Source organism: Chiloscyllium plagiosum, unplaced genomic scaffold (assembly GCF_037043375.1).
Source record: "Chiloscyllium plagiosum isolate Xiang-an unplaced genomic scaffold, Cpla_swu_hap1 HiC_scaffold_3, whole genome shotgun sequence".
NCBI classification, from domain to species: Eukaryota; Metazoa; Chordata; class Chondrichthyes; order Orectolobiformes; family Hemiscylliidae; genus Chiloscyllium; species Chiloscyllium plagiosum.
This window is the reverse complement of record NW_028270141.1, coordinates 133,432,337-133,459,151: the sequence shown is the minus strand read 5'-3', so window position 1 is coordinate 133,459,151 and position 26,815 is coordinate 133,432,337. Positions and strand designations below refer to the sequence as shown.

The 26,815-nt window shown below is 42.9% G+C and overlaps 1 protein-coding gene and 1 non-coding gene across 2 annotated transcripts in view; one reads left to right on the top strand and one right to left on the bottom strand.

Annotated features, from left to right (window-relative positions):
- Positions 1-327: 327 nt before the first annotated feature.
- trnastop-uca (transfer RNA opal suppressor (anticodon UCA)) lies at positions 328-414 on the bottom strand. The gene has a single exon. It is a non-coding gene; the product is annotated as a tRNA-Sec (tRNA).
- A 15,767-nt stretch (positions 415-16,181) lies between these two features.
- Positions 16,182-26,815, top strand: part of LOC122548499 (uncharacterized) — a 172,672-nt gene continuing 162,038 nt past the window's right edge. The window contains exon 1 of the mRNA XM_087983494.1: positions 16,182-16,245. Coding sequence (XP_087839620.1) covers positions 16,192-16,245 — 54 coding nt within the window. The 5' untranslated portion in view covers positions 16,182-16,191. The remainder of the gene's footprint in view (positions 16,246-26,815) is intronic.

Here is a 26,815-nt window from a genome sequence, read left to right as displayed (position 1 = left end):
AAATTCTCACCTGCGTTTTTGTTACTTCCAGATCTGTAGAGTTTTCCGGGGCAGCCACCCAATTTCTACCCTCTGTAACCTTCAGCTCATCCATAGCTCCACTGCCTGAATCCTGAAACATCGACTGATATTCACCCATCGCCCATGCTACCTCCTATGGTCTCATTCCTCCAGATGACCTTCTAAAATTAGATATTTGGACAACATAGTTTCGTTGACCCTCTGAAATGATCTTCTCCAATGTCGGTGACCTAAAATTAACACGTTAGCTGCACGTGCCTACTCATTGTCTATAGGAGCGACCAGTTACACCTGCATTACTAAATCCGCCCGAAAGGTGGAATTGAACCACTCTGTCGCTAGACAGCTACAGGTTTGAAGCCTGCACCCCAGACCACTGAGGATCATCCGGGCATTGAAAAAAGGTTGTACAAACGGTATATAAAGCACCATATATTCAACACTTTTTGGTTATGTTGACTGATTTTTATTTTCTTTCTGACTAAACTTATACTGAAACTCTATACTTTCGGTATTTAAGCCACCGCACTCGGAATGTTTCGACTCATTTCACGCAGATGACGCCTCCGACGGTACCGGGTTCTGCTGTATCATATGCAAATACTGTACTTGGTGATTGGTCGTCCCGCCTGCGGAACGACCAAGACGCCAATCCCTCATGTCATTTTGCAACTCGACCTTTCAGTAAGCTTGTACTCTCAGAGTGAACTGGGGAATGCAGTCAATCTCCAAATAATAGCACTGCATAGTTCTTCTCTGCTCTGATAGTGATTTCAGTGGACTGTGGTAACAATTGCAACAACACATTCTCAGCTCCTTCTTTCAGAAGGAAGTTTGCGAAATATTTCAAGGGGAGAGATATGCAGTGCAGACGGGGAATGATCATCAGAAGTCTTCTCAAGGGCATTTTCCAGTATGGATTGCTTCTGACTCTATTTTTTAAAAATTATTATCTCAGTACTGTATACAGGAATGGGTGTAGAGCGTTTGGCCTCTCCAGCTTCTTCCACCATTGAATGGGGTCGTGGATGAGTTATAAAATCATGAGGGGCATGGATAGGGTAAATAGACACAGTTTTTTCCCCTTCTAGTCCAGAACTAGAGGGCATAGGTTTAGGGTGAGAGGGAAAAGATTTAAAAGGGATCTAAGGGGCAAGTTTTCATGCAGAGGGTGGTGTGTGTATGGAATGAGCTGCCAGAGGAAGTGATGGGGGCTGGTACGATTGCAACATTTAAAAAGATGGTTTATTAATAGGAAGGGTTTAGACCAATTTGGGCCAAGTGCTGGCAGATGGGTATCGAGTCAGCATAAACCGGGTCTGTTTCCATGCTGTACCTCTCTATGATTCTATGATCTGTGATTTAATTCCATATGGTTTCTTTACTTCCTTGACACATCACATATTGTTTTTAAATGTTCTTCCTATGTTCCACTTGATTTATTTTTCTCTTCTTTCATTTTATTATTATTGCATATTGAATAACTATTTAAAGTGCCTGGCATCTTCTGTTTTTTACTTTAGTACCATTGATGCAGGGAGTACAGACATGATGGACTGAGTGGCCTACTGCTGCACTGTAACAATTTTGGTCCTATTTAATGCTGCTTTTCAATGTTGGTGTACTCTGTGCCTTCCTGTTCCAATCTGGGTATTGTTATATAAATAGCTGCCATATAATGTTGTCATATCCCCTTTCAATTGGTTTAAAGCCCTAGTTCTTTAATTCACCAGGACACTGGCCCCATCTTGGTTCAAGGAGGAGAAAGTGAGGACTGCAGATACTGGAAATCAGAGTCGAGAGTGGGGTGCAGGTAAAGCACAGCACATTCCTCATGAAGGGCTCTTGCCCGAACATTGATTTTCCTGCGACTCGGATGCTACCTGACCTGCTCCCCACTCTCGACTCATCTTGGTTCAAGTCAAGCCCATCCCAACGGAACTGCTCCCTTCCACCTCAGTACTGATGCCAATGCCATAAACAATCTATCCACATCAATTCTTGAGCCACATAGTTAAGTCTTTGACTTTGTTTATCCTGTGCCTGAAGAAGGATAGAGGGCAACAGAAAAGCAAAATATAAACTGACTGATGGAGTATAAAGCAGAAATTAATAACAAGAGGTAGACAAACCTTGCAAAAAAAGAATATTAATATGAGGGGTGGGGGCTGAAGGTGGAAAGGACTAAAGAGGAAATAGAGAAGAAAGGGAAGGCAGATTGGGAAAAAGAAAGTTACATAGTTAAGGAAAGAGAGAGTCAAAGAATCTCATCACATGGAAACAGATCCTATTGTCTAATTAGTCCACTCCTACACCAAAAGATAATTTTTTTAATTTCAAAAATATACTTTATTCATAAAATACTTTAATGGTCTGTACAATTGACATGCCATACATATGTAAACATTCCTTTTGTTTGCAAACCGAAAACAGAGTAATCATTACATTTTTAGCTGAGGTGTCAGCAGAGCCCAAATGACTACGCAGGCCCCCTGTATCTCAACATGTCTAGCAGCATCTGTAAAGAGAGAAAAGAGCTGACGTTTCGAGTCTAACTGACCCTTGACCAGCTTTGACTAAAGGTGAGTTAGACTTGAAACGTCAGCTCTTTTCTCTCCTTACAGATGCTGTCAGACCTGCTGAGATTTTCCAGCATTTTCTCTCTTGGTTTCGGATTCCAGCATCCGCAGTAATTTGCTTTTATCTCATGCACTCCGACCACGTTCCCAAACTAAACCAATCCCACCTGCCTGCTATTGGCCCATATCCCTCCAATCGTTTCCCTTTCATGGAGTTAACCAAATATTCTCTCAACGTTGCAACTATACTGCATCCACCAATTCTTCTGGCAGTTCATTTCACACGCTAACCACTTACTGTGTAAAAAAGGTTGCCCCACTTCTTTTTAAACCTTTCTCCTCTCACCTTAAAAATATGTCCCCCTCATCTTGAATTCCCCCCCCCCACCCACCCCTTTGAAAAAAAGACCTTTGCTATTCACCTTATCTATGCCCTCATGGTTTTATAGACCTCCACAGAGGACAGCTGTCAGTCTGTAATATATTCTGACAGCAACCATAAACAAGCTTAAATATGAGCAATCTCCATGACAGGCTCACATCTCATTCTGTATTCTGTGAGCTCTCAAGCAGGATAAATCTAGCTCCATCGCTCTTATGTGTGTTTGTCTTGGAGAACGGAACAGGCCTGTTTCTGGCTTCCCTCGCCCTGCGTCTGTCGCTCGCCGCGCCTCATTTACAGGCATCGAAAGAGTGGCATTACCCGGAATCGGCTGGGGTGGGTTTGTGGTGGCGATGGGGGCTGACTCAGAGACCCAGCCGCCGCTTCGCAAGCGATTTCCGAGTGAGTCATAGGCAAAACTGGACGGCAGGAAGGCGATTACATCACAGACACAGAGAATAAAACAAGGGGAGGTGGGCACACAAAAATTCACAACCTCACTGAAAATGAAAGACAAGGGGACGTGATGAAAGATGGGAAACAGGCCAGAACTGGAGGCAAGAACGTAAATTGCACGGGTGGAAAATCGTCAAAGAACTGGGAGTGCAAAGAATGAGGAATTCAAGAGATAAGCAATTTAATAGAAAGGGAAAGAGGGTTTGGGAGCAGATTAATTGACTACGTATTATTTGACGACGATGGAGTGGACACTGGGGAAATAGAGTATGGCCATCTTTACCTGGTCTGGCCTACATGTGACACTAGATCCCAGCAACGTGGTTCACTGTTATCTGTCCTCTGAAATAGCTGAAGAAGCTACTCCGTTTAAGGGCAATTAGGGATAGGCAACAAATGCTGGCCTCCCCTGAAATGTCTATAGAGCCATACAGCATGGAAACAGACCCTTCAGTCCAACTTGTATATGCTGACCAGGTATCCTAAACTAACCTAGTCCCATTTGCCACCGTTTGGCCCAGGTCCATGTAAACCTTTCTATCCATATAACCATCCAGATGCATTTTAAATGCAGTACCAGCATCTACCACTTCCTCTGGTGGCGCATTCCATACATTCACCACACTCTGCGTGAAAACGTTGCCTCTTAGATCCCTTTTAAATCTTTCCCCTCTCACCTTAACCTACGCCTTCTAGTATTGGACTCCCCATCCTGGGAAATAGACTTTGGCTATATACGCTATCCATGTCCGTAATGATCTTATAACCCTCTATAAGGCCACCCCTGAGCCTCTGGCACCCCAGGCTATTCAGCCTCTCCCAATAGCTCAAATCCTCCAACCCTGGCAACATCCTTCTAATTTTTTTTAACCCTTTTAAGTGTTACAACATCCTTCCTACAGCAGGTAGACCAGAGTTGCATGCAGTATTCTAACAGTGGCCTAACCAATGTCCTGTACAACTGTACCATAACCGCCCAACTCCTATACTCAATGCACTGACCAATAAAGGCAAACATACCAAACACCTTCTACCAAACACCTATCTACCTGTGACTCTACTTTCAAAGAGCTATGAACCTGCACCCCAAGGTCTCTTTGTTCAGTAATACTCCCCATGACTTTACCATTAAGTTTATAAGTCCTGCCCTAATTTACCTTTCCAAAATGCAGCACCTCACATTTATCTAAATTAAACTCCATCTGCCAACTCCTTGGTCCATCTGATCACGATCCCCTTGTATTCTGGGGTAACCTCCTTCACTGTCCACTACACCTCCAATTTTGGTGTCCTGTGCAAATTTACTAACCATACCTCCCATGCTCACATCCAAATCAATAATATAAATGACGAAAAGTAGTGGACCCAGCACCAATCCTTGTGCATACCGCTGATCACACGCCTCCAGTCTGAAAGGCAACCTTCCACCATCATCATCTGATTTTTACCTTCGAGCCAGTTTGGTATCCAAATAGCTAGTTCTCCCTGTATTCTGTGTGATCTAACCTTGCTAACCAGTCTTGTTGAACACCTTACTGAAGTCCATTTAGGTCACCAGATTGATGCCCTCAACAATCTTCTTTGTTACTTCTTCAAAAACTCAATGAAATGGGAAATAGAATTTCCCACACACAAGGACATGTTATCTATACCTAATCAGTCCTTGCCTTTCCAAATACATGCAAATTCTGACTCTCAGGATTCCCTCCATCAACTTGCTCACCACCGATGTCAGGCTCACTGGTCAATAGTTCCCTGGCTTTTCCTTACCACCTTTTTTTAAATAGTGGCACCACATTAGCCAACCTGCACCTCACCTGTGACTATCAATGATACAAATATCTCAGCAAGGGGCCCAGCAATCACTTCCCTAGCTCCCCCCAGTTAGAGGGTACACCTGATCACCTGGTAATGTATCCCCCTTTATGCATTTTAAGATGTTGAGCAGCTCCTCCTCTGTAACATGGACATTTTTCAAAATGTTTCACTATTTATTTTCCCACATTCTCTATTGTTCATATCCTCAACGGTTAATACTGATGCAAAATACTTGTTTAGTATCTCCCCCATCTCCTGTGGTTCCACACAATGGCGGCTTTGCTGATTTTTAAGGGGCCCTATTGTCTCCTGAGTTATCCTTTTGTCCTTAATATGTTTATAGAATCCCTTGAATTCTCCTTAACCCTATTTGCCCAAGCTACCTCATCTCCCCATTTTGCTCTCCTGATTTCCCTTGTAAGTATACTTCTACTGCCTTTATACTCTTCTAGGGAATCACCCGATTCCTACAAACATGACATATTCTTCCTTCTTATTCTTGAACAAAACCTCAATTTCTCTAGTCATCCAGCATTCCCTGCACCTATCGTCCTTGCCTTTCACCTTAACAGCAACATACTGTCTCTGATCTCTTATTATCTCATTTTTGAAAGCTTCCCTTTTTCCACCCATCCCTTTACCTGCGAACATCTGCTCCCCCAAAGTTGATTAGATTAGATTAGTTACAGTGTGGAAACAGGCCCTTCGGCCCAACAAGTCCACACCGCCCCGCCGAAGCGCAACCCACCCATACCCCTACATTTACCCCTTACCTAACACTACGGGCAATTTGGCATGGCCAATTCACCTGGCCTGCACATCTTTGGACTGTGGGAGGAAACCGGAGCACCCGGAGGAAACCCACGCAGACACGGGGAGAATGTGCAAACTCCACACAGTCAGTCGCCTGAGTCGGGAATTGAACCTGGGTCTCTGGCGATGTGAGGCAGCAGTGCTAACCACTGTGCCACCGTGCCGCCAAAGTTCTTACTTAATACCATCAAAATTGACCTTACTCCAGTTTAGAACTTTAACTTTTAGATGCCATCTATCTTTTTCCATCACTAATTAAAAATGAATAGAATTATGGTCACTGGCTCCAATATGCTCCCTCACTGACACCTTAGTCACCTGCCCTGCCTTATTTCCTACTAGTAGGTCAAATTTTGCACTTTCTCTAGTAGGTACATCCGCATACTGAATCAGAAAATTTTCTTGTACACACTAAACAAATTCCTCTCCATCCACCCTATTAGAATTTTATATGTCTCAATCAAGATCTCTCATTCTTTGAAAATCTAGTGAATGCAGGCCTAATTGAACCATTCTGTCCTCCTACTGCCTTCCCCAGTGTCTCCCCAATGAACCTTGGTTGCACTCCCCCCTCTGACAAGTATGTATTTTCTTAGCTAAGTGAAGCAAAACTGCATGCATGACTCCAGCTCATCTTACTAAGGTCTTCTATAACTGCATTAGTACATCCAAGTTGTGAACTCAAATCCAATCAAGACCAACATATCATTTGCCTTGCTAATTACTTGCTGCACCTGCCTATTAACTTTTATTGACTGGTGCACAAGGACACCCAGATCCCTTTGTGTACCCACACTTGATAATGTATCACCATTTAAATAATACTCTTTGTAATTTACACCAATGTGTATAATTTCATACTAATCTATGTTATACTGCATCTGCTATGTGTTTGCTCAGACACTTAACATGACTAGATCACCCTGAATCATTCTTGCATCCTCCCCACAACTCATTAGCCCATCTGAATTTGTGTGATCACCAAATTTGGAAATATTACACTTGGTTTCCTCATCCAAGTTATTAATAAAGCTGAACAGATGGGGCCCAGAAAGTGATCCCTGTGGTACATCGCTAGTCAGCACCTGCCATCTGGGCAAAGACCCATTTATTCCTACTGTTTGTTTCTAGTCTATCCATCAGTTCTCATGCCAGTATTTTATCCCAATCCCATGCACAGGTAGTTCTTCTACAACATGATGGTTGAGTTCTTGTGCGACCCCATATTAAGGAACCATTGCACTTTAGAAACAATGCTTAAAGTGTTGGCGATGTAATCACGTTACAGCCAACACATTTTTAAAAGTTTGTACTTTAGAAAGAGTGTCTTCAATTCATCAATCGTATTACAGTGAATTTGCATTAAGAAAACACGTTATAGCAGAACCTTCTGTATCATATAGTTTAACATCCCTTCCTGTAATTTCCCTCACTCTCGAATCCCTCCCTTCCTTTTGAGTCTCTTCCTACCCTCACTGTAACCACCTTTTTCGCTGCTTCTGCTCTCATTTCACAAAATCTTCCTTCAAAATCATGAGAGGGGCTGACAAGGGGAGCTGAATAGAAAATGTCTGTAGTAGCAGAAGACCATTGGGAACCAGAACACTCCTGTTTGAGGTGATTGCTAAAAGAAACAAATGTACCACAAGGAAAGGTGTCTTTGTGCAGTGAATGGTTAAGACCTGGAATCTTGTCTCTGAGAGTGTAATGGAGGCAAGATCAATTATGGCTTTTCAAAGGATAATTATGCAAAGACAATAAAATTGCAGAGGGTTGGTGAATCAGCTGAATTACTGTAATACAGAGTGGGGGAGTGGTTAGATTAGATGTCTAGAGTGTGATGCCAACAGTGTGGGATTAATCCTCATACTGGCTGGGGTGGTTTGTGGAGACCCTGCTTCCTCACTTTGTCATGGATCGACAGAGTGATGCTCCTCAGGCTCGATAAAACTGATCCAGCTCCAGCAATGTCAGTACGACACACTGTCTTCCTCCAGTATTTATACGGGGAGTGCTAGATAAACCAGGCAAGAGCTGTTGAGTTGGTAGTCATGATAATGAAAATCTATGAATGGAAACAATCAAAAGATGGGTTCTTGAAGATTTCAAGTGATGGGACTGAATATATCATGTTTGGCAACTCGCTCCTTTCTGGGATTGTCCTTGGGAAGAAAGGTTGTTGATGCACTCTTTTAGAAATAAATGATCTTTGCAGTTTCAGTGGGTGGCTTCTGGTGTCTTGTTAGTGGGGTGGCACCTGGCACGGGGAGAATGTGCAAACTTCACACAGTCGCTCGAGGCTGGAATCAAACCCGGGTGCCTGATGCTGTGAGGTGGCAGTGCTAACCACTGAGCCACTGTCCTGCCCAGTGTCTGTGCTACTTTATGAATTGATTGTTGGAGCTACTCATGGCCAGTAACTATCTTTGCATTTTCGTTGATCTTTTATCTCTGGGTGCCCTTAACTTTAAATCCATGTGAGTGAATTAAAATGGAATCCAAATCTCCAGTTGAAGTTAATTAGCAGCTTTGTGTACCATGTCCCAGGGTGCACTGTGGAAATTCACCAAGGCAGGTCTTTTGCTGTGGCAGCGCCCCTTCCTCTGGGCTAGGGGACCAGGATTCAAATCCGACACCACCACCCCCCCCCCCCCCCCCCCCCACCGACAACCAGCCTACAGGTATGTGATAACATCTCTGAATAGGTCGATTAGGGAAAATATACAGAAAATTCATCAAAGCTCCTCAAATCTCCCACATTAAATTAGTGGAGATGGCCTTCCTTATTCCTCTTTTCACAGGCAATGACAAGGATGAATGCCAAAAGAATACCAGATGTACTTTAAATCGTGGTAGGAGACCTTTAAAACACCCCCGAACCAACCCAGGAAATGGTCAGGAGGCGAACGAGAACGACGTCTGCGTTTTTCTATGTTGTTTTTAAACCATTGATTTTCAATGCAAGCTCCAGTAATCGTTGCCAGTGAACCAGCTATAAATATATCTGAACATACGCCGGAATATAAGAATAGCTCCGTTGCATGAACGCACAATGGATTTTGATGCTACATTTCTTGCTCACTTTGTTGTGTTTTTATTTGCAAAAGGCAGTGAACCAAGTGGAACAATCGAATCACACACTCTGCTAATCGGTTTGATCGCCCCTCGCGCATTGTACGAGAATAACTGGGCATTATTTTTGGATTTTACGATGTCAAGACGCTGCTGCTTTTACGAGCTGTTTCCTTGACGCAAATCCTAAAGCGCCCAGAGGCCTCTCAACAGGAGGGCACAGCTTCAGTGTCAATGCCAGCCTTGCTTCCCTCTCTGTTTAAGGGGCATCACACACGCACAAAGTCTTGCCTGTAGGAAATATGTCACACTTGCTCCCCCTCTTTTTAAAGGGCGCTTCCCAGGGAATGTGGCAAAAGCGTTGCTTGACATTTTTTAATCCACCTGTTCAGGGGCGTCATTGCACACGTCTAGAGCCGGTGGGACTTGAACCCACACCTCCTGGCTGTGAGCATTCGCAAACATGGTCAGTCACTTTGGAGGCTGTTTGTAGAACGTTGCTCTCTCTGACATTCGAACACCAACAGAAGTAGGAATTGCTGGAACAGCTCAGCAGCATCTATAGAGAGAAATCAGATTTAATGTTTCAAGTGCAGTGATCCTTCTTCAGAACTCTGTTTCTGAATTTTTCTCCACAAATGCTGCCAGGCCTGGTGAGGTTTTCCAGCAATTTCTGATTTCGAACATTTGCAGTTTTTGTTTTGTTCAGGCCAAACCAGGTAAGGACAGCAGATTTACCAACATCATGACCAATGGTTCATCTTAAATTCCAAAGTCAAGAATTAATGGAGTTTTAATTCCTCCAGTTTGAGTGGTGAGATTAGATTAGATTACTCGCAGCGTGGAAACAGGCCCTTCGGCCCAACAAGTCACACCGACCCACCAAAGCGGAACCCACCCAGACCCATTCCCCTACACCTAACCCTACGGGCAATTTAGCATGGCCAATTCACCTAACCTGCACATTTTTGGACTGTGGGAGGAAACCAGAGCACCTGGAGAATGTGCAAACTCCACACAGTCACCTGAGGCAAGAATTAAACCCGGGTCTCTGGGGCTGTGAGGCAGCAGTGCTAACCAGTGTGCCACCGTGCCACCCACTATTTTGGCGAGATTTGAACTCCAGATCATTATAATGAAAACAGAAAGTGTTGGAGAAATTCAGCAGGTCTGGCAGCATTTGTGGAGAGAGAGAAGTCCAATATAACCCTTTTGGGACTGACTTGATCATGAACCAAATATTCTGAATTACTAATACACCCATTCAATACAATCACTATACAATCACCAATACAGTGCAACCCACGGGAAAATATGGAGCCCATTTTAAGCACGCCAGTTCCCTGAAAATGCAATTCAATTATTTCCATTCCCTCCACAATTGGTTTTTTCCTATCACCTTGCATTTGTTCAATACTGCTCTAAAGTGCCAGTCTGGGCGATTCATTTTACTGCCAGTGTTTTCTCATTCCCCCTCTTTGCTCTCATAATTGCTTTCTAAGTTTCTCCTGCACTTTCTATAACCCACCAGGAATTCTATTTGATTTGGTCCTCTTGCACCAGCTAATAGTCTCCCTTTTCCTTCTTAATCAGTCCTGAATATTCCTCAATATCCAGGGTTCTCTGGGCTTGTTACTTGGACATTTCACCCTAAAGGGAACATGTTGTCCATGAACTGTCTGCATTTACTTTTTGAACGCTCCTCATTGTTCTGCTGCAAATTTACCCACAAGTAGCTGTTTCCAACCTACTTTGGCTAGATAGAATTGTAGAATAAAATAGAATTATAGAATCCCTCCAGTGCAGATCAAGGCTATTTGGCCCATTGACTGCGCACTGACCCTCTGATAGCATCCCACCCAAATCCATCCCATCCTTGTAACCCCATATTTACCATGGCTAATCCACCTAGCCTGCACACTATGGGAAATTTAGCGTGGCCAATCCACCTAACCTGCACATCCTAGAACAATGGGAGGAAACTGGAGCACTCGATGAATAGCTCATGCAGACATGGGGATAATGTGCAAACTTCCCACAGACAGTCATCCAAGGCTGGAATTGAACTTGGATCCCTGGTACTTTGAGGCAGCAACCCGGCCTTATTTTAATAAAATCTTCCTTCCTTAATCAAAAATATATTTTTTTTCCTTTTTCACAACAAGCTTAAATCATTCTACATTGTGGTTGCTGTCACTAAAATGCTCCCCCATTTTCCCTCAAATCAGTCCAGCACTATGCCATCCCTTCTTGGACCTTCTAAGTGTTGATATTAAAAAGCTCTCCAGACTGCAGATAAATAATAAAATGGTTTCTGATTTGTGTTTACAATTTACTTGGTTCTAGCCATCAATAACAACTTTTGTTGAGTCCCTATTCCACTTCCAAAGGATTTTACAGCAAATGAACTGAAATCTTTCAATTACAAGTGTCTAATAATTGCCCAGGAATGGTTAACCTGCTCAAGGCAAGTACATTGTCCACAATTTAAAACTGGGAAGGCAATGGGACAAAGTGCCTCCTTGCCATCCCACATTTCAAATGACCCAGCATCACTTCCAGGATTAAATAACAAATTTCATCTGTGATCATTTTTTTCCCATTGGTTTCCGGACGTTAGCTCCAGATGTCAGAAAATTGCTTCTCAATTTCCTGTCTTTGGCAAAGTTCCAGCTCTGTATCAGCAGACAAGTTGGAGTGCTTGTTTTATCAACTCTCTGAATCCTGCAGTCAATATTTTGGTCAATTGCTAAATAAGGCTGTAATTTCAAGGGAGCTACAGTTCCATTCACTTTCATAATATGCCAGCAGATACATGGGAACACCACCAACTGCAAATGCCCTTCCAAGTCACTCACCATCCTGACATGGAACTATATCGCCATTCCGTCATTGTGACCATGTCGAAACCCCAGAATTCCCTCCATAGTTGCATCGTGGGTCTACCTACAGTGCATGGATTGCAGTGGTTCAAGAAGGCATCTTCTCAAGGGCAACTACGAATGTACAATACACGCTGACTAAACCATCAGTACCCACTTCCTGTAGTGAATGGAAAAAATGCAGCAAAGTTCAGGTGAAGGGTTGCTTCCATCATTTACAAAGTTACTGAGGTGACAGATGTTCGATTATCCCCACTAAATATTGTCATCTTGCTTGGAATCAATAATATAAATGCAGTTGATGCAATACACATTTTTAAATGTTTAACTGGTTCACTAAACTCATTCAAACTTCATTGTAATAGTTTCTTTTTTGCTTTAATGTTATGTTTGAGGGAAGAAGCAGGCTCACCAGTTCTTTTCTATCTGTTCATCCACCCATCATGTTAACGTACAAAATAGGAGCAGATGTAAACCATTTAATCCCTCAAGCCTGTTCTGTTATTAACTAAGATTGCCATTGACTGATTGTGTTTTGATTTTCAAATTCAAGTCCACCGCCAATGAGCTTCAATTCCCTTGCTAACAAGAATCCATCCACTCAAATAAAAGCAAAATCCCGCAAATGCTAGAGATCTGAGTTGGAAACAGAAAATACTGGTGAAAATCAGCACATTGAGCAGCACGTGTGGAGAGAGAAACAAATTTAATGCTTGGAGTCCATAGACCCTTCTTCCCAACTTCAGAAAGTCTTTGGACTCTAAACATTATTTCTGCTTCTCTTTTCATCACTGCTGCTAGAATCTACCCAGCTCAGTCTTAAAAACCTACAATGACTGCATTCACTGCTTTCTAAGGCAGACAGCCCCAAAATCACACAGCCGTGAGGGAAAATCAAATTTCCTTATCTCTGCCCTTAGTTTAAAACAGTGCTCCCTAGTTCTGAACTCATCTACGAAAGGAAACATTCATTCCACATCCACCTTGTCCATAGCCTTCAGGACCTTATACACTTCAGGATCAGGTCACCCCTCACTGTTCTGAACTCCAGTGGAAACAAGCCCAGCCTGTCCAACATATCCTATAAGACAATGTAGTATCAAATCCATAAAACTTCTCCCAAGCCACACCCAAATATTTGCATTCTTCCTTAAATAAGGAAAACGAAACTGCGTACAGATTTCATGACGTGGTCTCATGATACCCTACATAACTGAAGCATAGCATCCTTCTTTATTTAATTCCTCACACCTGTAACAAAGGATAATATTTCATTACAGAAGAACTAGGAGCAGGAGTAGGCAATTCAAGCCTGCTCTGTCATCCAATATGATTATGGCTGATCTCACCTCAGTCTCAAATCCACTTTCCTACCTGCTTTCCATGACCTTTCACCCATTACTAATTAAAAATCTGTCTACTTCCTCCTTAAATGTCTCGGTATCCACTGCACTCACATCCAATGGAGTTCAGATGAATAAGAGAAGATCTTGTTAAAACTTATAAGATCCTGAGGAGATGTGAAAGGGTGGATACTGAAAAGATATTTCCCTTTGCTGGGGGGTAGAATTTTGAACTAAGTAATGCAGTTTAAAAGTAAGGGGTCTCTCATTCAAAACAGAAATGAGGAGTAATCCTGTTGCTATTAGGTTCACTGGTTTGGGAAATTTGCTTTCCCAGAGACCAGGGGTAGAAGAGTAGTGGTCATTGGATATTTTTAAAGCTGTGTTGGATAGATTCTTGAATGACAAGGAAGCTATTGGGATAAGCCAACAGGAAAATAGATCAGCCACGGTCTTATCATATGATAGAGCAGGCTGACGGGACCGAATGATACCCCTGTGATCGGTGCATCAGTGGTGGGTGAGTTGTTGGAGTTGATTCTGAAAAATAGGATTTACATGCATTTGGAGAGGCAAGAACTGATCAAGGATAGTCAGCATGGATTTGTCAGAGAGAAATCATGTCTCATTAATTTGATTGAGATTTTTGAGCAAGTAATCAAAAAGATTGATGAGGGCAGAGCAGTAGATATTGTTTACATGGACTTTAGTAAAGCATTTGGCAAGGTTTTTCATGGTAGACTGATGGGAAAGTTAGATCACATGGGATTCAGGAAGAGCTTACCAATTGGGTACAAAATTGGCTTGACAACAGGAGACAGAGGGTGGAGCTGGCGGGCTATTTATCAGACTGCAGTGTTCCATAGGGATTGGTACTAGGTCTACTTTTGTTTATCATTTACATAAATGGTTTGGGTGAGAATTAAGGAGGTATGGTTAGTAATTTTGAGGATGACATCAAAATTAGTGCTATAGTGAGCAGTGAAGAAGGTTATCTAAAATTACAAAGAGATCTTGATCAATTAGCTCAATGAGCTAAGGAGTGGCAGAGCTGAAAATGTGTTGCTGGAAAAGCGCAGCAGGTCAGGCAGCATCCAGGGAACAGGAGAATCGCGTTTCGGGCATAAGCCCTTCTTCAGGAATCAGCCTCCTTCTTAAGGAGTGGCAGATGGAGTTTAATTTTGATAAACGCAAGGTATTGCATTTTGTTAATACAAATCAGGGAAGGACTTACACAATTATTGGTCGGGGCCAAGGTAGTACTCAGGAACAGACAGACCGAGAGGTTCAGGTACGCAATCTTTGAAATTTGCGTCACATGTAGGCAGGGTGATTAAGAAGGCATTTAGCATACTTGCTTCATTGCTCAGAGCTTTAAGTATTAGAGTTGAGACATCATGTTGAGGTTGTACAGGACATTGGTGAGGCCACTTCTGGAGAACTATTTCCAGTTCTTGTTGCCCTGCCATAGTAAGGATATTATTAAATTGGAAAGGGTTCAGAAAATATTTACTGGGGTGTTGTTGGGAATAGAGGGTTTGAGTTATAAAGGTAGGCTGGATAGGTTGGGACTTTTTTCACCGGAGCGTAAGAGATTGAGGGGTGACTTTCTTGAGGTTTATAAAATCATGAGGGGCGTAGGTATAGTTAATAGCATGGGTGTTTTCTCTAGTGTGAGGGAGTTCAAAACTAGTGGATATATTTTTAAGGTGAGAATTGAAAGATTTAAAAAGGACGTGAGTGGCAACCTTTTTACATAGAGAGTGTTTCATGTGTGGAATGATCTGCCAGAGGAAGTGATGGATGCAGGTGCAGTTACAACATTTAAAAGACATTTGGATAAGTAAATGAATAGGAAAGGTTTGGAGGGAATTTGGGCCAAATGCAGGCAAGTGGGACTGATTTGGTTTGGGAAAATGGGCGGTATGTACTGTTGGACTGAAGCATCTGTTTCCATGTTGTATATCTCTATGATTCTTTGACATTCTCCTCCTAACTTATAAGTTCATATGACTCAGGGACAGCGTCACTACCAGTCAACTCACTTAATGAGCAAGGCCTACTATCCTGCTACCGCATGTCACTAACCTTATTTTGAACTTATATTGTGTAGAATCATAGAGTTGCCCAACGTGGAAACAGACTGTTCGGTCCAACTTGTCTATGCTGACCTGGTATCCAAAATTAATCTGGTATCATTGGCCAGCATTTAGCCTGTATCTCTCTGAAACTTTTCTATTCATATACCCATCCTGATGCCTTTTAAATGCTGTAATTGTACCAGCCTCCACCACTTCCTCTGGCAGCTCATTCCATACACGCACTATCCTCTGCCTGAACAAGTTGCCTCTTAAGTCCTTGTTAAATCTTTCCCTTCTCACCTTAAACCTATGCCCTCTATTAACTTTCGCAAAATAAAACACGTCCTTTGTAGAGGAGAAATTGATTAATGCTTCTATGAATTCTCTTATTTAGTTGTGCATTTTCTGAGACTTCCTTTTCCGAGCCGAGGAATGGTGTCACCAGACACAGCGAGCCACTGTCGCCTGAATGCCTTCAATTAACTGACCATAAACTGGATGTTAAACTGGGATTGCCCACTCAGCGTGACTCAGTCTCCCATCTGGCACCAAGCCTAAGCAATGTAGGGAGCAGGGAGGCTTATTTAGAACTTTGTGCACCTCAGCTGTGCTCCTGGATATACATAATACTTGTGTAATGTTGCGCAAAATATAATGATGCAAGACTCCTGCCATTACACATCAATCCTCTCCATTAAATCATGCTTTAGTTGTGAAAAGGTTACGCAGAAACTGAGTGGGAACATGGGAAGCAGCATTATCCTGAGCAGCTCAGTGCCAAAGCTGATCAACAGAGCAGTGAGTTGGCACAGTCTAAACTTCTCTGTTTGCATAAGTTATGGCTTTTACTGGTAGTTCACCACCAGTGCTTGCTTTGGCTTGAAATGCTGGTATTTTCAGGAAGTCTAGCAATGCTCGGAACACATCAGTTGGAAATGTTTGCCTTCTGGGGACGACTGATTATAATAATTCAATTTGGCATTTATTTTAAAGAAGAAAAGTTCTGTGAATATTTGACTGTGTGGAGGAGCAACTCTGGGTGGAGAGCAATGTTGGCTATGTTGTCAATATTATAGTATACATGAAATACAGGGAGAACTAGCCATCTGGATACAGAACTGGTGCAAAGGTAGAAGATAAAGGGTGGTGGTGAAGGGTTGCTTTTCAGACTGGAGGCCTATGGCCAGTGGTGTGCCGCAAGGATCAGTGCTGGGTCCACTGATTTTTGTCATTCATATTAATGATTTAGATGTGAGCATAGGAGGTAGAGCTGGTAAGTTTGCAGATGACACCAAAATTGGAAGTGTAGTGGACAGCAAAGGCGGTTAGCTTGGCGAATTATAGGATCTTGATCAGATTGACTGAGGACTGGCAGATGGAGTTTAATTTAGATAAATGTGAGGCTCTGCATTTTGGAAAGGCAAATCAGGGCAAAACTTATATACTTAATGGTAAGGTCCTGGGAGTGTTGCTGACTAAAGAGACCTTGGAGTGCAAGTTTATAGCTCTTTGAAAGTGGAGTTATGGATAGATAGGATAGTGAAGAAGGCGTTTGGTATGCTTTCCTTTATTGGTCAGAGCATTGAGCATAGGAGTTGGGAGGTCATGTTGCAGCTATACAGGACATTGGTTAGGCCATGTTTGGTATATTGTGTGTAATTCTGGTCTTCCCTCCTCTTGGAAGGATGTTGTGAAGCTTGAAAGAGTTCAGAAAAGATTTACAAGGATGTTGCCAGGGTTGGAGGATTTGAACTATTGGGAGAGGCTGAATAGGCTGGGGGTGTTTTCTCTGGAACATCGGAGGCTGAGGAGTGACCTTATGAAGGTTTATAAAATCATGAGGGGCATGAATAAGATAAATAGACAAAGTATTTTCCCAGGGGTGGGTGAGTCCAGAACTGGAGGGCATAAGTTTAGGGTGAGAGGGAAAAGATTGAAAAGGAACCCAAGGGGCAGCTTTTTCACGCAGAGGGTGGTGGGTGTATGGAATGAAATGAGCTGCCAGAGGAACCGATGAAGGCTGGTACATTTGCAACATTTAAAAGGCATCTGGATGGGTATATGAATAGGAAGGATTTAGAGGGATATGGGCTAAGTGTTGGCAACTGGGACTAGATTAATTTAGAATATGGGGTTGGTATGGACTTGCTGGATTGAACGGTCTGTTTCCGTGCTGTACATCTCTATGACTCTATGACTCTATACAATGTTTGGAAATAGTTTATAAGTTACTTGTGGGTTCAAGTTCATTACCACGTCTTCACCACATAATGTTGGCTAACACTTTAGAGTAGTACTGAGTGAATGCTGCATTGTCAGAGGCGACATCCTTTAGGGGAGATGTTGAACAAAGGTTCCATTTCCATGTGTCTATTCATTTGGGCACTGAGAGCTGCAATATTGTCAGTGTTATATAATATTACATTATTTGTAAACCTCTTCTGCACTCTCTCCAAGGTGTTCATATTCTTACTAAAGATCCAGATCTGTTCTCAATACTCCAGCTGTGGTCTAACCAGTGTCCTATGTAAGTTCAGCAGAATCTCCTTGCTTCTATACGCTATGTACCTATTAAAGAAGCCTAGAATGCTGTACACATAATTAACTGCTGTTTCTACCTGTTCTGCCACCTTTAATGAACTGTGTACATGTACACCCAGATGTCATTGCTCTTACAGAATCTTTAGAATAATACCTTTAATTTTATTCTGTGTCTCCATGTCCTCCATGTATCAAAATGTAGTACTTCATATTTCTCTGCACTGAACCACACCTCCCCAACCACTCCACCAATGTGTCGGCATTGTGAATGGTGCTGAATATTGTGTGGTCATTGATGATAATCCTTATTTCTTATGATGGAGAGAAAGTCATTGATGAAGCAGTTAGGACATTACTCTGAGGAATTCCTATTGAGATGCCTTAGAGCTGAAATCACTGAAACCCAACAGCCACTACCATTTTGGTTTGTACCTGGTATGACCCAGCAGATTTTTCCCCATGATGTTCATTGATACCTGTCACTAGAACTGCTTAAAGCCATGGAGAAAGCAGTTGCTGTTGTTGACAGCTGTTGATTTTTGCTGACAGTCATGGTAGTGATTTGTTCCAGACATATTCACCCCAACCTCAGAAGTTATGGAAAATCATCACATTCAGGCAGCTGTTCTTACTGCAATTAGTAAGTGTGGCAACTTGGGAGACTGTTCATGGGATGTTGCGACTCAGCACTTGCCTTAACCACAGACATTGCCAATGCTATTTATTTCCTGTATTCCACATGTAGCATTGTAGCAACTTGAACGCAACCTCCAAGCTGCTACTGCAGTACAGTACTGATGGATTGCTGCATGTTGGAGGTGCAGTCTTTCAGATGAGACATTAAATTGAGGGCCTGTCCACCTTCTCATGTTGATGTAAAAGATTCCGTGCCCACTATTGCGGAGAAGATTATGGAAGTTTTCCCTGGTGTACTTGCAAATATTTATTTCTCAATCAATATCACAAAGACTGAACCTGTACCCCCCACTGCTTCCCTATTTCTGGGAGCTTGCTGCACACACATCAACTACTGTGTTTCTCACATTTCAGGAGTGACAACACTTCAAAATTACTTAATTAACTGTAAAGCGCTTTAGGATGTGCCAAGGCTCTGAAACGTTAGGTCATTTGTTCTGTGTTTAAGTCAAACTGAGAAAGAAAGGAAGGTTAAAAAAGGAAAGTTGGCAAGGGGCAGTGTAAAAAAAAAGTAAGGGTGAGTATATGAGTGACAGTGTCTCTTTAATTAATTACATGGTCTGTAATTATGTCACGCTGAGTCCTTACATCAGCTGCTCTGAGCCCTGTTATCAACATACAGAATCTTCATTAATATCACTGCTTCCTGGGAATACTAGATCATTTAAGCTGTTGCTGTAAGGAATCAGCATCAGCAGGTGCGGTGGCTGTTTGAAGAAGCATTTTAGTCAAAACCATAAAATGGCATTGATGTGCAAAAAGTTTGATTCGTAAACAGTTCAAGGGTTGAGCTTTGCTCTTGGAATATGTCCAATTTTACATTGTTCAGAGGAAGATGAGTTTGATGGTGGTTCGGGAGGGGGGAGAGCATAGGTGTACCTATTGCTTCAACACCTTTGCTCCAAACTACCTGATCTTGTTTCTCCATCCACCATTGCCTCCCTCCATTGTCAACCAGCCATGTGTGCAGTTGTTGACTGTGGGGTCTGCGTAGATTGAATTACTTCTGAATAGAGCTTTTCATCCCATCATCACCATTTCTACCATTGGAGCCTTGCTTAACTTCCTCTCTGGTGCAGCTTATCTGCTGTTAAAACCCTCTTCTGTGCATCTGGCAAATGTCCAGTATATTATTTCAGTGCCCTTTTCACTGGCCCCCACCTTCTGACTTCATCCAATACTATGCTGCCAGTCTCTGAACATCTAGCCCCAAGTCCCATTCAGCTATCAGCTCTACAATGGCTGTCAGCTCACCAGCACCTTGATTTTAAGATCTTCATGCTGTTCACAAATGCTGCCTCATCTCTCTCACTCCCATCTCTATAACCTCAGACATCTCTGCACTCCTGATCTTGTTTGCATTCTCAATTGTTAATAGCTCCACCCTTGAGTTGATAGCCTTTAGCAATCAAGGCCCTTAACTCTGAGATTTTTAAATAATCATTCATGGGATGTGGACTTAGCTGGGTTGACCAATATCTCTTCACTATTCCTAGTTGCCCTTGAGAAAATGATGGTGGTTGTGGATTGCCTTGTTAAACCTGCTGGACATTTGAGGTAGGTAGACCCACACACTATTCAGGAGACAGTTGCATCATTTTGATCTAGCAACAGTGAAAAAAGGTTGATATATTTCCAAGTCAGGATGGTGAATGGCTTGAGGAGGAACTTGTGTTACCATGTATCTGCTGCCCTTGTCCTTCTAGATGCTAGTCCACCCTGAGTTTGTAAGGTGCTATTTAAGGTTCCTTAATGTATCTTGCAGATGGTGCACACTGCTACTACTGAGTGTCAATGGTGTAGGGAGTGAATGTTTGTGAATGTCTAGCAATTAAGTCCTTCTTTAAGGCACTTTCCTGATGGGAGGAAGAACTGGGTAAACTGAAGCTGTAAGTGGTGGTGATTTTTTTCTTTGACTTCACTCAATGAACTGGTTGGGCTAGCATTTATTGCCAGTTCCTAGTTGTTCCTGAGAAGATGATGGTGAGCTTCCTTCTTGAATTGTTGAAGCCCATGTGCTTTAGGTAGACTCACAATGCTGTTCAGAACGGAATTCCATGATGTTGACCCAGCAACATTGAAAGAATGGCGATATGTTTCCAAGTCACGATGGTGATTGGCTAGGAGGGGAATTCTTAGGTAGTGGTGGTGTTGCGATGTGTTTGCTGCCCTTGTCTTTTTCGTGTTTGTGAGTCTGGAAGATGCTGTCTAAGGAGCCTTTGGTGAATTTCTGCAGTGCATTTTGTAGACAGTACACAGTGCTGCTGTTGAGCATCAGGGAGGGAGAGGATGTTTGAGGATGTCGTGTCAATCAAGTGGAAAATTTTATCCTGGATGGTGTTGAGTGGGGGAAGGGAAGGTGGTTAATGCTGTAGTAGGAGGCTACCAAGAACCTTGGAATGGAGAAACGGACCTTGAAGTGGCCATCCACCTCTGTCTTGTTTCCATTCAAATTGTTGGCTCTTCTGAAAACTTCTTTGGCTTTATGTAACGGTTTCCGTGTGAAGGACCTTTCATTGCTACTGGTGCTGTAATGAGTGCAGTCCATTACAACTTCAAAACGTGCTTCTCCATGAACAGTGGCAGACTTCCATTTCCACTGGGAAACTAGTGCACATGTACTGGGCTCTGAAACAGAAAAATGATTATCGCCTGCTCTATTTAACTAAGGAAGGTATTTCCAACCAGCCCTTTCCTTAATTCCGAGGCATCTTTCAAGATGATCAGGAGAGATCCTTTGGTAACTGTCCTGAAGCTGAATATTGGGTTCAGATATGAATAGGATTATGAAGGTTTGCCTCAAAGAAGATAGGAAATGGGGGTCCATGAGAAAACTGCACTAACAGGTGCAGTTTGGGCACCTGTTAGTGCAGTTGGGCAAGCGACTACTGCTACGAGCAGTCACATGGCTGTCTGTTATGTTTCCATCCTGCAGTAAGGTTCTCACAAACTTTAAGAATATTGCTTCTTATACGTGGTCTACAGGATGGAAACAGGCCCTTCAGCCCAATCTGCCCATGCCACCTAGTTTTCACAATTTAAGCTATTCCCATTTACCTGCGTTGGTCCATATCCCTCAATACCCTTCCCATCATTTACCTGTCTAAATGTTTCTTAAATGTTAAAATTGTGCTTGCCTCTAGCAGCCCATTCCAGACACTCACCACCCTCTGTGTGAAAAAATTGCCCCTCTGGGCCCTTTTGTACCTCTGCCGTCTCACCTTAAACCTATGCCTTCTAGTATTAGACTTCCATACCATGGGGAGGTGCTGTCAGCTATCTACCTTATCCATGTCTCTCATGATTTTATATACTTTTATATGGTCACCTCTCAGTCTCCTATGCTCCAGGGACGAAAGTCCCAGCCTATCTAATCTGTCATTATAACTCAAACCTTCCAGTCCAGGTAACACCCTAGTAAATCCTTTCTGCATTCTTTCTAGTTTAATAACATCCTTTCTATAGTAGGGTGACCAGAAATGTACACAGTACTCCAAATGTGGCCTCACCAATGTCTTGTACAGCTGCAACAAGATGTTCCAACTCTTATATTCAATACTCTGACTAATGAAAGCTATGATGTGGAGATGCCGGTGTTGGATTGGGGTGGACGAAGTCAGAAGTCACACGACACCAGGTTATAGTCCAGTAGGTTTATTCGAAATCACAGGCTTTCGAAATGCTGCTCCTTTGTCAGGTGAAGGAGTACCTGACATAGGAGCAATGCCCCAAAAGCTTGTGATTTCAAATAAACCTGTTGGACTATAACATGGTGTCGTCTGACTTCTGACGATGAAAGCTACAATGCTAAAAGCCTTTTTCACCACCCTGCCTACCCGTAACTCCATTTTCAAGGAGCCATGAACCTGTACCTCTCCATCTCTTTGTTCTATAACATTCCCCAGGGCCCAACCATTGACTGTGTAAGTCCTGCCCTAGTTTGCCTGATCATTTCTCTAAATTAATCTCCATAAAAATACAAACAAATAAATACTTGACCACATACAAATATACATGTGAATAGGCATGCATGTGTTTATACACACATTCACATACGTATTATGTACATTATCATATTTTATATACAGACACACATATACACACATCCTCAAATACTCAGACACACAGAGATGTGCACATACTCCACTTAGCTATTTCCTTGGAGGAGGTACTGTGGAGAAATGTATTATTTGCCTAAGCTATTTTGGGTGGTTGATTTATTCCTGGTCTAATGCTCTAATTCAGGCTTTGAGGTAAAGCTGCTACATACGCAGCTTCCCACCTCTCTCTGCCGAACCACGGTGTTGCCTGGGAAACAGGGCCATTGGGCTAATGTGACGGTTATCTGCCAGGCTGGGTACATGACGTGTAAAATCCAAGCCATTACAGGGAAATGTGAAGCTTGGCAATTAATGTCAGTGCCCTGGAAACCACTTCCACCCTTTAATTGGCACTTAAGTGTGCTTTGCTTTCCTGCATATTCTATTCCTGGTGCGCAACTTCACTGCACTTAATCTTCCATGCTTACACTCAGCAACTCAGAGTATAACCAATGGTGTTTCTTTCCCCATCTCTTTAGATTTCTCCCTGTCCCTCTGCTCCTCAGTTTGAAGGCTTGATTCTTTGCTGTCCTACGACCCTCTGGTACCCACTATGTGTGACCCTCAGGTTTGCATCTAGATATGGGAGCCCACCAAAACTCAGTCTGATACTGTTGTAAGAAGTGATGGGCTAGGTATATCCTAGTTAGCCTCATTTTAATAAGTATCTTTTAATATAAAACACACACACTCTCTCACACATTGAACTAATTCTGCACTGCAAGCCATTTTAGACGTCACAGACAAGAAGAGGTCACAGCTTGGTGTTATCAAAGTCATTACTCACTAACAGTTTGTGGAAATTGATGAGTAATGTACTGGGAATAAAGCCAACTAGTATGCATTGTGGGAACACAAAGATAGGCATGTACAAAATGAGAAAAGGGAACAAAGGCCAAGGCGACAGTTAGTACACAATTGGATGGGACTACATTGGTTCTCTTCAAGTAGATACAAGAATAAGAGTAAAGTCACCCTAATCCTGCGCTCTCGTCGCAAGAGGTAATCAGTGGTAATTTAACCTGATGGACACCATAATGATGGCTCAGTGGTTAGCACTACTGCCTCACAGCGCCACAGATCCAGGTTCGATTCCACCTTAGGGCGACTGTCTGTGAGGAGTTTGCCTGCCCTCCCTGTGTCTGCGTGGGTTTTCTCCGGGCACTCCAGTTTCCTCCCAAAGTTAAAGATGTGCAGGTTGGGTGGATTGGCCATGGGAAATTGCCCATTGTGTCCAGGGATGTGAAGGTTAGGTGGATTGGCCATGGGAAATGCAGAGATAGGGTAGGGTTTGGTTGGGATGCTCTTCAGAGGGTCAGTATGGGCTGAATGGCCTGCTTCCACACTGTAGAGGTTCTATGAATTCGGGGGAGAGTGAGATTGAAGAGGTATCACCTTCATAGAAACCTCAGCTTGGACTGTTGGTGTCACTCTGTATCGCAATCCAACTGGCCAGCTCCATATAGAAGGAGCATCCTTTGATACAATAACATCATAAACTAACACAATCAAGAATTAACCAGCAATAGGTAGGATGTGTGGATATAACAAGAGGATGCAGTTAGTTTTTTTAAACAGGTACAACACCCGAGAGCACCTCAGTTTTGCTTTAGTTATTGTGAGCAGGCAAGGTGACACATGATACCCAATGAATCTGTTTTAGATTAGGTTAGATTAGATTCCCTACAGTGTGGAAACAGGCCCTTTGGCCAACAACTCCACACCGACCCTCCAAAGAGTAACCCACCCAGACCCATTTCCCTCTGACTAATGCACCTAACACTATGGGCAATTTAACACGGCCAATTCACCTGACATGCACATCTTTGGACTGTGGGAGAAAACTGGAGCACCCGGAGGAAACCCATGCAGACTGCGTGAGTTCACTGTATGTATGAGTCTCAGGGGCACTACAAGCAACAGTTGAGTTGAATTAATGGCAAAATAGATGTTAATTCGATCTCTTGGAATTTCCTCGTCATCAAATCTGCTTGAAGAATGAATATGACAATATCCCAGATACTCTGATCAAAGTTGGAAACCCTATTTCTAACATTGATTAGATTAAAATTACCACACTGCACTGGAAAGGGGTTTCTTCTTACAAATCTATCCAGAAGTTCACAAATGCAGCAACAAAGATAGAAACCAGGCTTCCTTTTGCAGCAGTCAGTTGCTTGTTCTTTGATTTGAATGTCTAACAATACGACCAGCCACGTTGACGGTTCCTATGAAAGGGTAAATATGGGCCTTGGATGTAGGATTAGAATCTGGATTAGAGTGGTGCTGGAAAAGCACAGCAGGTCAGGCAGCATCCGAGGAGCAGGAAAATCGACGTTTCGGGCGAAAGCCCTTCGTCAGGAATAGAGGCAGAGTGCCTTTAGAGTGGAGAGATAAAATTTTATCTCTCCACTTTGCAGACTCCCTGCCTCTATTCCTGATGAAGGGCTTTCGCCCGAAACGTCGATTTTCCTGCTCCTCGAATGCTGCCTGACCTGCTGTGCTTTTCCAGCACCACTCTAATCCAGATTCTGGTTTGTAGCATCTGCATCCTTGTTTTTACCTGTAGGATTAGAATGTCAGGTGGGTGGGATGATTAATGTGCCAGGTGGGTTAGAGTGCCAGGTGGGTCAGGTGTCATGGGATGCTAGCTGAGTGAGCGTTCTTATGTCCTGGAAGGATGGGGTGCCAAGTGGATTGGGTGACAAGTAGATGAGGTGGTTAGTGTGCTAGGTTGATGAGCCTGGCAAGGTATAAATGGGTGGGATGCCAGGTGGATATAGCTTGTAAATTAACAACTGGATTGAGTGCCAAAAGGCTGAGATTGGCAAAATGCTCTGTGGGTGGGATGCCATGTTGATTTGATTTGATTTATTATTGTCAAATGTACTGAAATGCAATGAAAAGTATTGTTTGGCATGCTATCCAGGCAAATCATACCTTGTATAAGTAATCAGGGTAATAGGACAGAATGCAGAATATAGCGTTACAGTTACAGATAAGGTGTTGAGAAAGATCAACTCTAATATGAGAGGTCCATTCAAAAGACTGATAACAGTGGTGAAAAAAGCTGTTCTTAAATCTATTGGTACGTGTTATCAAACTTTTGTATCTTCTGCCTGATGGAAGAGGGTGGAAGAGAATATAACTAGGGAGGGAGTTGTCTTTGGGGATTACGTTGGTTCTTTCCTGAGGCAGCAGGAAGTGTAGATGGTTTTCATGCTGGACTGGGCTGCATTCACAATTCTCTGTAGTTTATTTTGTGGTTTTGGGCAGAGCAGTTGCCAGACCAAACTGCGATGCATTCAGACAGGATGCTTTCTATGGTGGATCTATAAAACTTGGTAGGAGCCATTGTGGATATGATGAAATTCCTTAACTTTCTGAGGAAGCAGGGGCATTGGTGGGCTTTCTTGACTGTGGCTTTGATGTGGATGGACCAGGATAGATCGTTGGTGATATTTATTCCGAGGAACTTGAAGCTCTCGAACACCTCCACCTCAGCACCATTGATACAGACAGGGGCACGTCCTCCATTCCGTTCCACTACCTGAAGTCGATGACCAGCTCCTTCATTTTGCTGACATTGAGGGAGAGGTTGTTGTCTCACAATGTCAATGAGCCCTCTAACTCTTTCCTGTACTCTGTCTTGTCATTGTTTAAGTGGTGAGTGTATAAGCAGTATAGTAGGGACCTGCATACACAGCCTTGCAGGATACCAGTCTTGGGGATTATTGTGGAGGAGTGTTGGCCCCTATTCTTACTGATTACGATCTGCGGGTCAGGAAGTTGAGGCTCCAGTTGCATGGAGGGATGCAGAGTCCTCAGTCTTGGATTTTGGAGATGACGTAGGTTGGAATTATGGTGTTGAAGGTTGAGCTAAGGTCCATAACCTTGTTATCCAGATGTTCCAGGGATGAATGTAGGGCCAGGGAGATGGCATCTGCCATGGACCTGTTACGAAGGTCAGCGAATTGCAGTGGATCAAGACAATCTGGCAGGCTGGAGTTGATGCGTGCCATTACTAAGCT